Below are 16,978 nucleotides of genomic sequence, written 5' to 3'. Positions count from 1 at the left end.
CGGTACTGAATATTGCTCTGTCATTTTCTAGCTATGCGACCTTGGGTAAGTGTCTCAATGTTCTCATCTGGAAAATGGGCATAATATTTATCCATGCCTCAAAGGGTTGTGGTGAGAATTAAATACGCTAATGTATGTGAAGTGCTTTGAAGAATCTCTAGCACATAATGAGTGCTACATAAGTGCTAGCAATTATTAAGAGGAAAGGGCAGTGTTTTTGGTACATACGTCTCTATCACTGAGAGCCACGTTATTTTCGGAAAAACAGCAAGGAAGCACAATTCTATGGATAAGTGAAGCAGTTCTTAAAACTGGCCCATTTTGTTCATTTATACTCTCTGACTGCCCCATGCAGGTATCTGAATTCAAGACACCTGCCCTCCCCAACCCCTAGCATTGCAGGGCTGCTTCCCCTATAAACATCGTCCACGTATTTCAGATCTACATGGAGGTTCAGTGGCAGGATCTGCGTTCCCCTCCCTGCTCCACTTCTGTTCGCGATCCCGGCTGCAGCATACAGGGTGATCTTGCTGGTGGTGCTTGTCATTCTCTGCACTAGCTTTAGCTGAAGACCATTTCGTGTTCCGAACTGATATTATTTCTGGAGGTTTCACTGAACCACAGGCAGCTCTCTTAGGGGTACAAATTCCCTAGGCTTATGATGGCATTGATCCATTAATCCACTGGATCATTCTCTCCTAGTTTGCCAGGACATGGAGCTTCATATCTGGTGGGTACACTTGGAGTGGAATTGTGCATTTATGGAAAAGACCCATGTATAAAGCAGTGTGTGGCTTCAGGGCTTGAACACATTGACATGTTAGGCAATAAAAACAATGTGAACTACTATTTGTTGAGCTTCTACAATGTGCGAGGGACTATGAGAAACCTTTGTGCACTTCCCTGGTGGCGCAGTGGTTAAGAATCTGCCTGCCAATGCAGCAGACACGGGTTTGAGCCCTGGTCCAGGAAGATCCCACGTGCCGCGGAGCAACTAAGCCTGTGCGCCACGACTACTGAGCCTGTGCTCTAGAGCCTGTGAGCCACAACTACTGAGCCCGCGTGCCACAACTACTGAAGCCCGCACACCTAGACCCTGTGCTCCTCAATAAAAGAAGCCACTGCAATGAGGAGCCCGCACACAGCAACAAAGACCCAGATGCAGCCAAAAATAAATAAATAAATAATAAATAAAAATTAAAAAAACGAAAGAAGCCTTTGCATGTTTTATTTCAAATTGCCACAAAACAATGCAGGGCACAGAAGTTTAATAACATTTATTGAACTCTTAGTCAGAGACAAGGATTACAAAGCTACTGTTCTGAACCCCAACCCAAGGCCAGCCCAGGCAGCCTCCAGCATAGATACTTCATTGGTCTGTACTTATGTCCCATCTACGGGCCATGTCTCCAACTGAGTAACACAAGCAGAGCCCAGCTTTCCTGGGCCTTTGACAGACCCATCAAGAATGACTTGTCCAATGTCTCACAGTGACTTATTACCAGAACCAATCCTGGAATTCAGGATTCCTCATGTAGTAGTCTTTCTCCCACTGTTATAACAAGGATCCTAAGGCCAAATGTGCATTAAGAGGGGCCAGACAGGTTTTAGAGGAGAATTAGGTGCACCATGTAGGGAATGTTTCGAACTGGGGTGCATGTGTGCTTTTGAGGGGGCAACCACTAAATTATGGTACAAATATACAATGGAATACTATGCAGCTTCATTAAAGAATGAAAAAAGCATTGTATATACTGTTCTGGGTGATATATTAAGCGAAAAAACAGCAAGATATAGGATGGTGTGAATAATGTGCTCATTTTGGAGAGAGTAAAAAAAAGGGAGAGTTGAAATCCTCTATTCATATTTGCTTGTATATATACTTAAAAACTCTGAAAGAATAAATAGGAAACTAAGATACTAATGCAGTGGTTACTTGTGTGGTGGTGGTGATGATGGGGTGGATTTGGGAACTGGTGAGCAGGGGAAAGGAATGGGAGGGAGACTTTGCAATGTGTGCCTTTTTTATACTTTTAGGTTTTCAAATAATATGAATGTTATTACCTTTTTAATGTGTGTGTATGTCCACACACACACACACACACACACACACACACACACACACACAGCTGCATAGGAAAAGCAGCCTATTACTCAGCTCTAGTCAATTGCTACTTTCTGGGAACATGAGCTTAATGTTTTCAGTTCTGATTTTTTTTTTTTTTTTAAATTTTTTTTTTATTTAATTTTTTTTATTTTTTTGGCGGTATGCGGGCCTCTCACTGTTGTGGCCTCTCCCGTTGCGGAGCACAGGCTCCGGACGTGCAGGCTCAGCGGCCATGGCTCACGGGCCCAGCCGCTCTGCGGCATGTGGGATCTTCCCGGACCAGGGCACGAACCCGTGTCCCTTGCATCAGCAGGCGGACTCTTAACCACTGCGCCACCAGGGAAGCCCTCAGTTCTGATTTTTTAAGGGAACCTGGAAATCTATTTTTTTTAAATCCCAATTTTTAATTTCAAATTGTTCATTGTTAATATGTACAAATACAATAGAATTTTTGCATATTAACAGTGTGCAAACATGCTGAACTCAGTTTGTTTGTAGGAACTTTTATTGTGGAGTCTTTGTGATTTTCTATGAAGGTAATTATATCATCTGTGAATAGAAACAATTTAATTTCTTCCTTCCTGTATACCTGGGTTTTTTTCCTTTTTCTTGCCGTATTGCATTGGCTAAAACTTCCAGTATGATGCTGAATAGGAGTGATGAGAACATCCTTGCCTTGTTTCAGATCTTGAGGGGAAAGCATTCCAACTTTCATCATTAAATGTGATGCTAGCTGTAGATTATTTATAGATGTCCTTTATCAGGTTAAAGAAGTTCTCTCCCTGTTCCTAGTTTGATAAGGTTTCATCAAATGGATGGATGTTGAATTCTGTCAAATATTTTTCTGCATCTGTTAAAATGATTATATGGATTTTCCTTTTTAGTTAATATGGTGAATCACATTGTTACTATGGTGAATGATTTTTAAATGTTGAACTAGCCTTGCATTCCTGGGATAAACCCAATTTGGTCTTACATATTATCCTTTTTATATATTGCTGGATTAGATTTGCTAATATTTTGTTGAGGACTTTTATGACTATGTTCATGAGGACTAACTATTGGTTGGTAGTTTTCTTGTAATGTCTTTTTTTTTTTTTTTTTCGCGGTACGCGGGCCTCTCACTGTTGTGGCCTCTCCCGTTGCGGAGCACAGGCTCCGGACGCGCAGCCTTAGCGGCCACGGCTCACGGGCCCAGCTGCTCCGCGGCATGTGGGATCTTCCCGGACCAGGGCACGAACCTGTGAGCAGGCGGACTCTCAACCACTGCGCCACCAGGGAAGCCCTCTTGTAATGTCTTTGTCTGGTTTTGATATTAGGGTAAAGCTGATGTCATAAAGCAAGTAGGGAATTTTCCCTTGATTTCCCTAATTTTTAAATGGTGAAAAAATGACTTATAGAGTGCTCCCTGTGTGCCAGGCATCGTGTTACGTGCTTAACTTATTTAATACTTACAGAAACTCTATGAAGTATGTACCATTATTATCATCATCCCCACTTTAAAGGTGGGGTAACTGAGGCACAGAGGAGTTAAAGCCACTTGCCTAAAGTCACACAGCTTATAAGTAGTAAAGCCAAGACTCAAACTCCAGAAGTCCAGCTCCAGACTTTGTACTCTTAATCTGTTTACTACATTTTCTCTAAAGATTTTACAGGCAAAAGAGAACACATCTGGAGGGCTCAGCCCAGCTTAGCAGCCACCATCCTTCCACCTGTGGTTAACAACAACAGTAACTAGCACATGTCAAAGCACTTACTACCTGCCAGGCTACAGACTCATCATCTCGTTTCATCTTGCACCAGCCCTCAGAGGCAGGCAGGCAGTTGTAGAAATGCTCCCTTCTGCTGGGTGGCATGCAGTTTCAGGCTTCATCTTCTTCACTTTGTCTCCCTTAACATCCATTGTGCCTTTTAGAAGGTAAAATTTTAAAAATGTCTTTCAAATCTCAGTTTAATTTTCCACTACTCCTTCCTTATCAGGGGGGCTCAGCCGTCCTCCCTCCCACTCTCTTCCCCCAGGCATTCAGGCTCATCTTTTCCTCTTGCACTGCCTTTTGCTTTGCACTGTCTTGTCCCAGCTGTGGCCCAATCAGTGTCCCCAACTCTACTTTGTTGGCTTATTGTATGTGTTTTGAAAAGTTGGAAACATTTTGCTTATTTAAAATGGGGGAGGAAAGAGATGGAGTTTTAGGAACAGCTGGGACACCGACTTTCTCCAGTGAGCCCACAGCACGAAGAACTGAAGTTAGTTAAAAGAACTAGTAGTAACGAAGGCAGTAATGAAGGCACAGGATGCAATGGAAAGATGTTTGCACGCTGGCTGGACTGTGTGACCGTAGATGAGACCTCCACTTCTCTGAATCTCAGTTTGCTCTTCTGTAAAATGCATTCAGGGCACGTACAGGTCACAGGGATGTGGTGGGGATCCACTGCAATAATATAAGCATTTAATACAGGGAAAGATCCAGTGTGGTCCACAGTCCAGGCCCTGTGCTAAGCCATTTTAACATAGGTTATCTTATTTAATATACACTGCCTGTGTGCTACCGTTACCACCATTTTATAGGTAGGGAAGATTGTGGTACAGAGAATAAGAATTCTTAAGTGGCAGAGCTTTGCCTATACTTCACATTAGAACCCTCTGGATCCCACACCAGACCAGTTAAATTGGACTGTCTGGGGTAATTTCTAGAGGCAGGGGATTGGACCACATGGCCTTTCCCAAGCTCTTCCTTTCAATCTAGAGGCTGAAAGTGCTAAGAAACAGCCCGGCTTTCCCCTAGTTACTAGCTCCCCTGTTGCCAAACAGCCATTCCCCATCGCTCTTTCACTCTCCAACCGCCATGGCGAGAATTTGGAATTGGGGTGAGTCCACTGCCAGGAAAAGTGACTCAATTAAAATCTCAGTTTTCAACAATATTACCAAGCCCTGTGGTCTGTTACTTCACACCCAGCATAGCTGAGCCTCCCAGTCGGAGGCCAGGTAGCAAGGGTTTGCGAATTGCTGGGGCTAGGGGCAGGGCCGGGAATACTGTAGTAAGCTCAGACAGAGAAGCACCGCACTGAGCTGAGTGCTCTTCTCAGCATGCTTCCCAGTCCCTTCTCTGGCTCAGGCAGGGCTGAGCAACCCCCCTCCTCCTTATAACCAAGGCAGCTTCATGATAACCACAACTGCAGCAGCACAGCAGCAATCAATGTGTGGTGTGTCAGGCACTGAGCTGTGGGCTTCACTTGCACCCTCGCCTCCATCCACATCTTTACTTCTCACCACAATTTCAGGGGTAGGTACTCGCATAATGCCCATTTTACAGATGTGGAAACTGAGGCACAGAGACATGAAAGGTTCACAGATTAATACCCAGCTCTGCTTCATTCTACAGTCTGCATTCTTAGTCACTAGGACATACTTGTCTGCCCTTACGGTTTTGAGAGAATGACTTAAGGATTTCACTTTTGAACCACCTTGCAAGCCATTAACAAAGCCCATGATCTTCCTGCAAGCCTGGCTTCTCTAATCGATTTTCTCCAGAGTGTTTGGTCCTTCTGCATCCATCACAAGCTCCACGTATGAGCTCCTTGACCTCAGAGACTGCATCTTAGGGGTCTCTGAGTCCCTTTTTTACACGTCCTTAGCCCTTGGCACACAGTAGGTGGTCATAACTCTGAATGTATGAACACATCAATGCCCTTCAAGTTCTAATCACAATCCCCCACTCTTTTAAGTCTCTAAGCCCTGAGCTCAGCCTTGAAGAGCATGTGCCTGGCATATAATAGGTGCCAATGTCAATGGGTCAGGAAGGTCCTAGCTGGCATAGGAGTTAAGCCGTAAAGGTGTGTGGTACCTTGACTCCCACCTTGAGGTGTTTGAAGGTCTGAGCTTTCCCTCATTCTCCCCATCCTCATTTCCCTGCTCTGGACCCTTAGAGCCTCTCCTCGTCTTTATGGCTCTGTCCCTTAAGGGGTTTCCAGAAGAAAAGCCTGAGAGAGTAGTTACTCTTGAGTCCAAAGAGGAGATGGAGGGGTGAAGGGTAGGAGTCAGAAAGGGGCCCTGTCACATCTCCGGTTCAGCAAATAACCAACCTTCTCAAAAACACTCCCCAAAGGAGAGCTCTGGAGAGGCTCAGGGGGGCCAACATGGGGAGGTGGGAACTGGGCCGAAATCAATTCCAGCTCTAGGTAATTACAGGACACATGCCACCACCCCAGCGGGGGGAACCAGGCTAGCCTCTCTGCGAGGGCAGCCAGAGCGATTAGTTAGTGATAAAATTCCCATCACTCACTGGGGGAGAGGCTCAGCCTTAGCAAACTTATGGTTTCTCGAACCTGCCAAATTTGGGAGGGAGGATTTATTTAAACAACCTTAGCAGGGTCCATGACTACCAAGATGAATGTTTTGGAAAGGAAATCTCACAAGGCTCTCAGAAATCCAGCTCCCAAGTTCCCAGGATCCCAGGATGCTAAAGACAGTGGGGTTGATGATGCTACGATTCTAGGCTTTACATAGATTGGATTTTTTTTTTTTTTTCCTTTCTTTCTGTCCCTCTCTCCCATCTGCATGGAAGTGACCTTTAGGAATCTTTCTGCCACAGAGACTGTCTCAGGGACTAGCTGGAAGAAAGGTCCCTCTCAAGCTGGAGCCTCAGGAAGCCCGCCCCCGCCTCAGGCGACCATGGCAAGCACCAACTCCCCCCTCCCCCCTCAGTAAGCCCCCTCCCAACAGCTCAGCTCTCTTCAGGAACTCAGGACAAGTCTCGGCTATACTTTGGACAGGAGGCTAGGATGTGGGACCAGCCAGACATGTGCAGCAGCTCTGAGCTGCCTAGGGTGGGTGGACCAGGAGGCAAAGCCCAGGGGTGAGGCATGTCCTCAAGGAGACTGTGACCCCCTGAGGTGGCGGCCTCGGCAGCCCGCGTGTACCTCTGCACCCTTGCCCTGTCCAGGGCATGGCTCCGGAGCCGCCCCGACTCTTTCTAGCCGGCCTGGAGACGCGTTCCTCAGGGTGGCAGCGGGGGCTCATCCCTCGCTCCATCCCAGCGCCCCCCGGGGGCCAGAGAGTGTCCAGGATCAGGGGTTCCTGCTTCATCTCGGGTCAGGCGGCGACACGCCGCGGGGCAGAGGTGCCCCTAGTCTGGGGGCGACGGGAGAGGGGAGGCCCCCGCGAAACAATCTGTCCGGACTTGCAGTCGGGTCACACACACAGCCCGCTCTGGACCCCCTCACGGGCGCCGACCGCTTCAGTCGCGCACACAAATACACACAGACACGCTCGAATCCCGCGCACTCACACCGACCCCACTCACACCCTGCCCATCGCCTGCCGCGTACACTCGTGAGACGCACACACGCACGGTCCCCGCCAGGCCACCGCAACTTCCTTTCCCCCAGCCTGGAAATGTCCGCAGTTGCCCTTAAGGCGTAAACTTTTTCAGAGGGGGGCGTCAGGGATCGCTCCGAGTGGCTAGGCCTGGGGGTCCCGGGCAGGGTCACCCCGCACTCGGGGCTCCCGTCTTCCCTCCCTGTCCCCCACGCCCCTCACCTGGTAAACCGAGGCACAACAAGAGGCTGTAGTAGACCACGGGCACGAAGCCCAAGCCGCAGGCCCAGCCGGGGGACCAGGACAGCGAGCTGTTGGCTACGAGGTGGGCGTGCGTGTGCTCCATGAGCGCGCCCCTCGCTCGCCTCAGCGCTGCGCCCGGCCTGCCAGCCCTGCTCTGGACGCCGGCTCGGTGGTGGCTGCCGCCGAGGCAGCAGCTGGAGCAGCAGCGCCTCTCCCTGCAGGACTTGCTTCTACCCTCGGCCGTGGTCCCCTCTGCTCCCTCCGCACCTGCTCGCCTGGAGTCCCGGCTCAGCCCTCCCGCAGGGCGCAGGGCGCAGGGCGCAGGGACTCGGGAGGGGCTCCCGGAGCCCGGTTGTGCACCTCCCACCTCCGACCCTCTAGGCTCCCGCCTCGGAGCCGGGGGGCTGGGACGCCGCTCCCCGCAGCCAATCAGCAATGCCTGGACGCGGTGGAGGTGGAGGGGGGAGATGCTTGGGAGGAGGGGGTCCCAGCTGCCTCTCTCGGCTTCGGTTTCTGGATTAGAGATGGAGTTAGACCTGGGAACACCAGAGGAAGTCTGGGTGGGAACAGACTACCCTCATCTCCCCCCCGCATGGGAGGGGCGTGGTGTGGGTGGGACCTGCTTCTCCCGCAAAGGCTCCGTACTCCTCCAGCGTGTCCTCAGTTTGCCTTTCTCAACCTTCCCCCCAGCCACTTCTTTTCCCCCCAAGCGCCCGCGCCCCACCCCCTGCTTCGAGTCCATCTCCATATTGAGGATTCTCCACCCAGGGCAGGGGGTGGGAAGAGGAGGCTGTAGGAGCGAAGATGCTCTAGGGTTGTCCGTTCTCCTGGACCAGAGGAGCTGAGCTTAGAACTACCATATGACCCAGCAATCCCACTACTGGGCATATACCCTGAGAAAGCTGTAATTCAAGAAATCATGTACCCCAATGTTCATTGCGGCACTATTTACAATAGCCAGGACATGGAAGCAACCTAAGTGTCCACCCACAGATAAATAGATAAAGAAGATGTGGCACATATATACAATGGAGTATTACTCAGCCATAAAAAGAAACGAAATTGAGTTATTTGTGGTGAAGTGGATGGACCAGAGTCTGTCATACAGAGTGAAGTAGGTCAGAAAGAGAAAAACAAATACCATATGCTAACGCACATATATGGAATCTAAAAAAAAAAAAAAAAAAGGTTCTGATGAACCTAGGGGCAGGAGGAATAAAGATGCAGACGTAGAGAATGGACTTGAGGACACAGGGAGGGGGAAGGGTAAGCTGGGACGAAGTGAGAGAGTGGCATGGACATATATACACTACCGAATATAAAAGAGATAGCTAGTGGGAAGCAGCCGCATAGCACAGGGAGATCAGCGCGGTGCTTTGTGTCCACCTAGAGAGGTGGGTTAGGGAGGGTGGGAGGGAGACACAAGAGGGAGAGGATATGGGGATATATGTATATGTATAGCTGATTCAGCTTGTTATACAGCAGAAACAAACACAACATTGTAAAGCAATTATACTCAATAAAGATGTTAAGAAAACAAAAAAGAAAAAAAACAGAAAAAAAAAAAAGGAAGTGTGCGTTCATCTGAGTGTGTGTGTTGGCCAGAGGTGGACTGTCCCTGAGCTGAGTGCCTTTGAATGGGACATGGGCAGGGTTGCAGAAGCCCTCCACATGGAGCCCTCCTGCCAGGGATGGGATGTTGCAGCCACTCAGACACACTCATCCACACTCACACAGACACGATACTCAGTCAGGGGGACACAATCACACTCTCAGGGGGCATGTGGAAGCCCTCTCATCCCACATCCAGACACGTGAGAACACAGAGGCATCTTTGTCAACGTGCACAATGACCACACTCATGCGACACACCAAACACACACTCAGACTCACGTTGGAGCTACCTGAGGGTGGTCTAGTGTTTGAGGGTTGAGTGAAGGATAAGAGAGGTAAAGCAGGTGGGATCTAGGCAATCTTGGAGAATTGGGGTGAATGGGCACCCCCTTCTCCTCAGGGTAGCCAGAGGGAGAGTTCCCCATGCAGCTCTTCTGTGGGCCACAAGAGAATTGGGAAGGGAGATACGCCTGGGGCTCAAGGCAGTGCATGTGAGAGAGTTAAAGATTCTGCAGAAATCCCAAGGAGAGGTGGGGCTGAGCAGCTGTCATCCCAGGAGCATGTGATGGGCTCAGAAAAGACTATGACCCCACTCTGCGCCCCGACAGCGCCCCCCAGTAACATTTATTGCAGGGGGGAGGGGACTGGGTGGGCTTTCCCCAGCCTCTCCAGGTCTCCCAAGATGGAGGGGACCTTTGCCCCTTCTGCCCAACAAGGGGCCTGTGTCCAGTTCCCATCACTGCTAGGATTGTTAGATCATTACATATCGTTGTTAGATTATTACACAGTCATGTGGGCCCAGTGAGGCCAGGTCTGATATCTCAAGCCAAGTTAGATATCGAAATTTTGTTGTGCACTCTCCCATTTAAATGTGACTGCCCCAAACAAAAACAAAACAAAGAACCCCAGTGCATTGATAAATAAAACAGTGCCATCATAGAGCCTTGACAAATAATTGTTCAAGAACCTATAGATTAGATTTGTCTACAGGCAACTAGACTGAGATGTGAAACTGGGGTTGGGGAGGGGCAGGCGTATGTGATTTGACAAAGCTCCCCGTCTATCCAGAGATCTCCTTACCTTGCGAACCATGGATAATGCCTCAGGGCTTTTGCACTGGCTCTTTCCTCAGCTTGAAGTGCTCTTTCTCCATAAAGCTGAATTAACCTGCTTCTGCAGGTCTTTGCTTATACGTCTCCTTCTCATTGAAGCTTTCCCTGACAATATTATTTAAAATGGAAATTTTCACGCAACCCCTGTCCAAAACGCTCACTTCCTCTGCCCCTTCCCTGCTTGATTTTTTTCCATACGCTTAGCACCATGGACATACAATATACAATTTAATTATTTAGTTTGTTTCTTGCCTGTGCTTCTACACAGAGCTTGCATTTTGTGGATTCTCAACAAACATTGAAAGAATAGAGGGTCCCAGCACAACTGACCTAGGGCGTGCCAGGCAGGGGAAAATGAGTTTATCTTTGTCTTTGTGGAGTGTCAGAACATTGGATGCTGATAGGGTTGGGGTAGGGCACAATCCTAGGTTTAGCATGTCATTATCATATATGGCTGCTACTTTAAAAATAATTTGTGTGGTTTGATTCTGGGGCTCTAGTTAGAGACTCTTTATAAAACTAGAGACTTGACTGGGCAGAGGGACTGGGCTGCATGGGGAATCTTAACACGTCTTGTTTCTGAGCCTCCATTTCCCCATCTGTAAAATGGGGATGAAGGAAACCAGGTATGCCTCATTCTAGGGATGCTGAGCACGGAGAAATGGTGTGGAGTAGCAGAGACAGTGCAGACTGCAGTTCTGGAGAACAGGGAATTTGACTGGGTTCTCTGCTGCTCTATTGAGAGCCTTGGCAGCTTGTCAATGTCCAGGTTTCCTGGGAAATGGATGGGTGGGAAGAGAAGAACTTTAAGGTCCAAGGTCAGGCCTTGGGTGTTCTTGGTCCTGGGGGAGGGACATGATGAGTCAACAACAAAGTCTGTTTAATTTTGCTCAAGCGCTGACCCACTTGACTGGCTCTGTAAGACAATGGAGTATGTGAGCTGACAACTGTGGTTGGTGAAATTCATATACTTATTCATTTTCAACAGACTTTCACTGGACATTTGACATGTGTTGACCAGGACTGGCTACATAATTGCAGGGCCTGTTGCAAAAATGAAACTGTGGGGCCCTTGTTCAAAAATTAAGCATTTCAGAGTGGTAACAGCAGAGCATTAAACCAAACATGGAGCCCTTCTAAGCGAGGGGCCTGTGTGACAGCACGCCCATGAACCTGGCCCTGCTTAGGGTACAGAGGTGGGTAATAAGAGTTAACATTGATTGGGGACTTATGAAACAGGTATGTCTTCACTCATTTTATCCTCATGATAACACTGGAAGGAAGGTACAATTATTAGCCCCATTTCACAGGTGAGAAAACCAAGGCACAGAGAAGTTTAGTAATTTGCCAAGGCCACCTGGCTGGGATTAGGTTCCAGGTGGTCTGGCTTCAGAGCCTGTGCTATAACCACTGGGAGGAGCTTAGTTTAGTGGAGAGACATGTATCCAACAGAAAACTGTTACACAATGTAAGGTGGGCTCCATGTGACACTAGGGCTGGGACTTCATCTGTCTTGTCCTCTGCCGTATCCCAGTGCTAAGAACAGTGCCAGGTAGGTGTCCAGCGATAAATCTTAAATGAATGAGTAAATAAATATAATAGAAATATATGGAGAATGTTAGGGACGGGGGTTGCAAACTCAAATACCTATGAGCCTGGGCAGGTAATAAACATGAGTGAGGCAGAACCATTGTTCATTCTTCAGTTCCATAAGGAAATATGCTATTTCCCATTTTTCTGGTGACACCTAGCCTTTTTGGTCTAGCTTTCATTTCTCTGCCCTTTGACAGAGACAGTGGTATAAAGTAATAATTCTTTAAGAAAAACAGTAGCACAAATATAATATAAATTGTAACTAACACTTTATTCAGTGTTGGGAAGGCAAAAGGGAGAAGTGGGGACTATAACAAACTAGAATTGTCTGCCAGCCACTGTACTGAGTTCAGGGTATACAGTTGTTCTAAAAAGTTGGTCTCTGCTTTCCTGGATCTTAAGTGCAAAAGACAGGCATGAATTAATCCATCTGATACCATAAACACACAGACAGACAGACAGACACACACACACACACACACACACACACATAATTATAAACTTAGATAAATGCTTTACAGAAAAAGTCATAGGAATGAGAAACCACATACTAGTGATATCCGATGTGGTTTGGCAATCAGGGAAGGCTTCTTTGAGGAAGCAATACTTAGACCTGAAACAAGATGTGAAAGATGAATAATAGTTAACTAAGGAAGGGATGCGGGGCTGGGAGTGAGGAGAGCATCTCAGGGAGAAAAAAGAGCAAGTGCAAAGGTCCTGGGGTGGGAGTGAGAAGGACTCTTTGAGGAACCAGAAGACCAGGGAGACTGGGGTGCAGTGAGCTGGAGAGTACATGGAGCCGGTTGCGGTTGGAGAGTGGGAAGGGCCTTGTGGCCTGTGGTGAGGAGTTTGGTCTTCACCTCTGGTTTTCAGCAGGGGAGTGCCAGGTTTAGATTTGCATTTTAAAACATTTGCTTTGTCAGAGAGGTGGAGGACTGATGGAAGGGAGACAAGAATGGGGGTGGGAAGACAAGTCATGAGGCTGTCAGGTTGGACATGTGAGAACTGATGTTGTGTTGAACTCTGGTGGTGATGGTGATGGAGTGGACTGCCTCCCAGCAGTTATAGGAGAGCGAGTGTGGGTGGGGGGAGGAGGAAGGGGAGGGGTAGGGGCACACACCCGGACAGAGAGGGAGAGACAGAGAGGAAAAGAAAAAGAGAGACAGTGAGGGAGAGACAAAGAAGTGGAGAGAGACACAGGGAGGCAAGGAATAGATGAATAGACAGAAAGACAGACAGACTGATAGGGAGAGAGACACACACAGTGATTATGACTGAAATTATTCAGGATGGAAGGGCTGGTGAAAGGGCGCTTGGAGCACCCTAGGCCCACGGTGCGGACCTGCCCAGTCCCCCACCTCCCATAAGAGTGTAACTTGTCCGCCGGTCCCTCCTCCCTTTTACAGACTTCTCACCCTTGAAGCCTTTCCTAGTCTGCACACCCCCTGTAGCTCCCTGCACAGATCCCCCCTCCTCTACAACACCACCCCCTGCTGCCGCTCAGGCGTTACCTGCAGTTCCTGGATTCAGATGGCCTCATGGGCAAGGTCAGTTTCCTTCCCTTTTGAATTCTTAATGTAGGAATTCACTGAGGGGTGTGTAGTGGGTCCTTGAACCTAGACCTGGGCGTGAATCCCATATCAGCTCACTACTGTGTATCCATCAGGAATCTTTTGATTGGAATCAATATAACAAAGCTCAAACCAGCTTAAATTGTAAAAAGGAATGTATCAACTCATAACTGAAAAATATAGAAGTTTGCTGAACTTTAGGACTTGCTGGATCCAGGAGCAAAAAGTACTTGTCCCTTTCCACCAATGGGCTCTGCTTTGCTTTGGATTAGCTACATTCTTATACAGGCTCTTACAACATCATAAAAAGGTGGACTCCAGCATCCCTGGATGTATCCTAACAGCTTAGTAACCTGAGCTAAAATTGAAGTTTCGCTCTTGTCGGACCAGCCCTTCTCATGTGCCCATCTCAGTCCAACGCACGAGTTGGGTTGGATTTCTGAAGACAGACCCAAACGCACTGATTGGCCGGGTGGGGCTCACGGGTCCAGCGATGGAGCCAAAAGAAGGGGTCAGTTCTTCCCAAACCACATGGACTGTGAGATAAGGTAGACCATGTATCCAAAGGAAACTTGGAATTCTGTAACAGGAGAAATGGGGATAGATGCTGGGCAGGTAAAACCAGCACATCTGCAAGCTGAATTCAGCCTGTGGGATGCCAGTTTGCTAGTCCTCTGTCATAGCTAAGTCATAGGTTTTGTTTCATTTTAAAATGATTTATTTAATTTAAAAACCAGACCTTATATTTTAGAGCAGTTTTAGGTCACAGCAAAATTGAGCGTAAGGCAGGGAGATTTCCCATATCTCCTCTGCCCTCACACATGTAGATCCTCCCCCATCATCAACATCCCGCACCAGAGTGGCACATTTGTCAGAGTGGCACATTTGTCAGAGTGGCACATTTGTCAGAGTGGCACATTTGTTACAACTGATGAACATGACACATTATTATCACTCAAAATTCATATTTTACATTAGCCTTCACTCTTGGTGGTGCACATTCTATGGGTCTGGACAAATATATAAGGACATTAGCCATCATTGTAGCGTCATAAAGAATATTTTCACTGCCCTAAAAATTCTCTGTGCTTCACCTATTCCTCTCACCCTTTCCCTAACCCCCCCTTTTATTTTTATGTCAAAAGTATCTTGTGTATGAACCATAAACAAACACTGAACTCTAGTTAGTGACATGCATACTGAAATTCTGAAGTGAAGTGTGTCACTGTGAGTGGCATGCATCAAAAAATGAAATGGATTGGTGACTAGAGAGAAGGGAGGATAGATATGTGTTAAAGCAGGAGATATTAATAGTAGAGTCTAGGTCATGGGTATATGAGTTTTCACTCTCTTTCACTTTTTACGTATCCTTGAAAATTCTAATAGTAAAATATAGGAAAAAATATCTTGTGTAAGGTCTCTTGGCCAAGCAGGTTATTACAAGCTATTGTTGAAACCAACCGCTCCTGGTGGTGTTGCAGCTCTTTAGACATCCAGCCTTCAGAGATGTTGCAGGAGACCCTTCCTTCCCTGCTATTAAGCTGTCACAATGGTACCTGGCATTTTCCCCTGATGCTCCGGGTTCTCTACTGCCGTTGGCCAGCTCTGCTAGAGCTCTTACCAGTTTGTCTGCAGCCTCTTGTTTGCTTTCCTTGCGTTTTGGGGCTGTGTTGGTTTTACTCCGTAGGCATGGCTTGTGGTTGAGGCCGTCTTGGTGAGCTGCTGAGGATTCATTTCAGCGCTGCTCGTAACAGCCATGGGCTAAGTTCTTTGAGAGGCGCATGGATTCTCATAGAATTTGGATAAAGTCTTTTGTTGCTTGTCATTGACCTGTCAAGTGGTCAGGGGCTGCCACAGAGCAGGAAGAGAATATTTCCACAATTGCATGCTTCTCTCCCCCTACAGCCCAGTGGGGGGGAAGAAAAAGTCCAAGTCACTGCTGGGTAAATTTCATCAGCAGGCAAAGAATAGCTGTTGATGAGGTGAAGGAAATGGGCCTTTGAGAGGAAGGGAGGTGAGGGTTAGGAGAGAGGGAGAGAGAGAGAGAGAGAGTGTGTGTGTGTGTGTGTGTGTGTATTTGTGCACATGTACATGCACGTGTATACATGCACAGGTATTTATATATGTGTGCATGTGTGCGCATGCCTGTGTGATGTACCTGCACATGTATATGTCTCTATATGTGTATGTGTATGTGTGCACACACGGGTGTATGTGTGTGTAGTTGTTAGATTGAGGGAGGGCATGTGTGTGTGTCTGTACGGGTGTGTGTGGGTGGTAGATTGAGGGAGGGTGTAATTGACCAGAATGTTGCAGCAGGAGGAGCACAGTCTTTTCTCTCCTTCAGAGAGACACGTGAGACTTCTGAATAGCCTTTAAGACTCACTTTGCTCCTGTCATCTTACCTGACAGAAGTGAGCTGGAGGAGAGGGAGAAAAGAGACAGGAGATGGAGGAAAGAAACAAAACCAGTCTGTCTCACCGAATAACCTGTTTCCTATCAGGTGGGGAAACGTGTTTAATGGCAAAAAGTAAAACAAAGAAGTCATATCTGAGAGTGACACATTGTGATTACTTAAGCATTTAAGTAGTCTCTGGGCAGTGGTTATTTCACATTTAGGGGCTGTGCAGAATCTTATTCCCCTTCTTAACACATCCTGATTTCCTTTTAGAGCGTGAGCCTCCCCGCTGGATGTGCTCTCAGGAGAGTGAATTCAGGAGCCTGCCAACCCTTTACGGAAGCAGAAGAGGCCAGATCCTTTGAGCCAGGACAGTCAGGGGCACACAGGTATCCTCAGTTTGGTCAATTAGACTCCGTCCTCCGGGGCTTAGAATCTTGAATGAGTAGAACATGGGCAGGAGAGGTAGATTTCATTCATCTCCGTGGGGACGGCCCAAGAGGACTCACCTGCTCTGGGTCTATTTCTGTGATTCATGTTTCCTGCTCATTCCCAGATCTATGGCTTCCAGCTTCCTTGTGAGCCCTCTAGTATCTCCTCACGCCCATGTTCGTGGCAGTATTATTCACAGTCGCCAAGATGTGGCTACAACCTAATGTCCATCAGTGGATGAATGGACAAAGAAAATGTGGTGTATACATACAACAGAATATTATTCAGCTTTAAAAAGGAAGTAAATCCTGCCGTTTGTGGCAACATGGATGAATCTGGAGGACATTAGGCTGAGTGAAATAAGCCAGTCGCAGAGAGACAGGTACTGCATGATTCCCCTTACATCGAGTAATCTAAAAGAACAAACTTATAGAAGCAGAAGTAGAACGGTGGTTGCCAGGGGCTGGGGGTAGATGGGAATGGAGAGTTGCTACTCAAGGGGCATGAAGTTTCAGTTATGCCAGATGAATAAATTCTAGAGATATTATCTTTAACCTCATGCCTGTAGTTACCAATATTGCATTATACACTTAA

At 47.6% G+C, this 16,978-nt stretch overlaps 1 protein-coding gene across 1 annotated transcript in view; it reads right to left on the bottom strand.

Annotated features, from left to right (window-relative positions):
* GPR139 (G protein-coupled receptor 139) overlaps positions 1-7,823 on the bottom strand; it is a 40,729-nt gene extending 32,906 nt beyond the window's left edge. The window contains exon 1 of the mRNA XM_022552297.2: positions 7,644-7,823. Coding sequence (XP_022408005.1) covers positions 7,644-7,767 — 124 coding nt within the window. The 5' untranslated portion in view covers positions 7,768-7,823. The remainder of the gene's footprint in view (positions 1-7,643) is intronic.
* Positions 7,824-16,978: the final 9,155 nt, after the last annotated feature.

Source organism: Delphinapterus leucas, chromosome 15 (assembly GCF_059928025.1).
Source record: "Delphinapterus leucas isolate spDelLeu-1000000601 "Yukka" chromosome 15, BTC_Dleu_Yukka2, whole genome shotgun sequence".
Lineage (NCBI taxonomy): Eukaryota > Metazoa > Chordata > Mammalia > Artiodactyla > Monodontidae > Delphinapterus > Delphinapterus leucas.
Note: the sequence above shows the minus strand (reverse complement) of the source record. Positions and strands in the feature narration are given on the sequence as shown.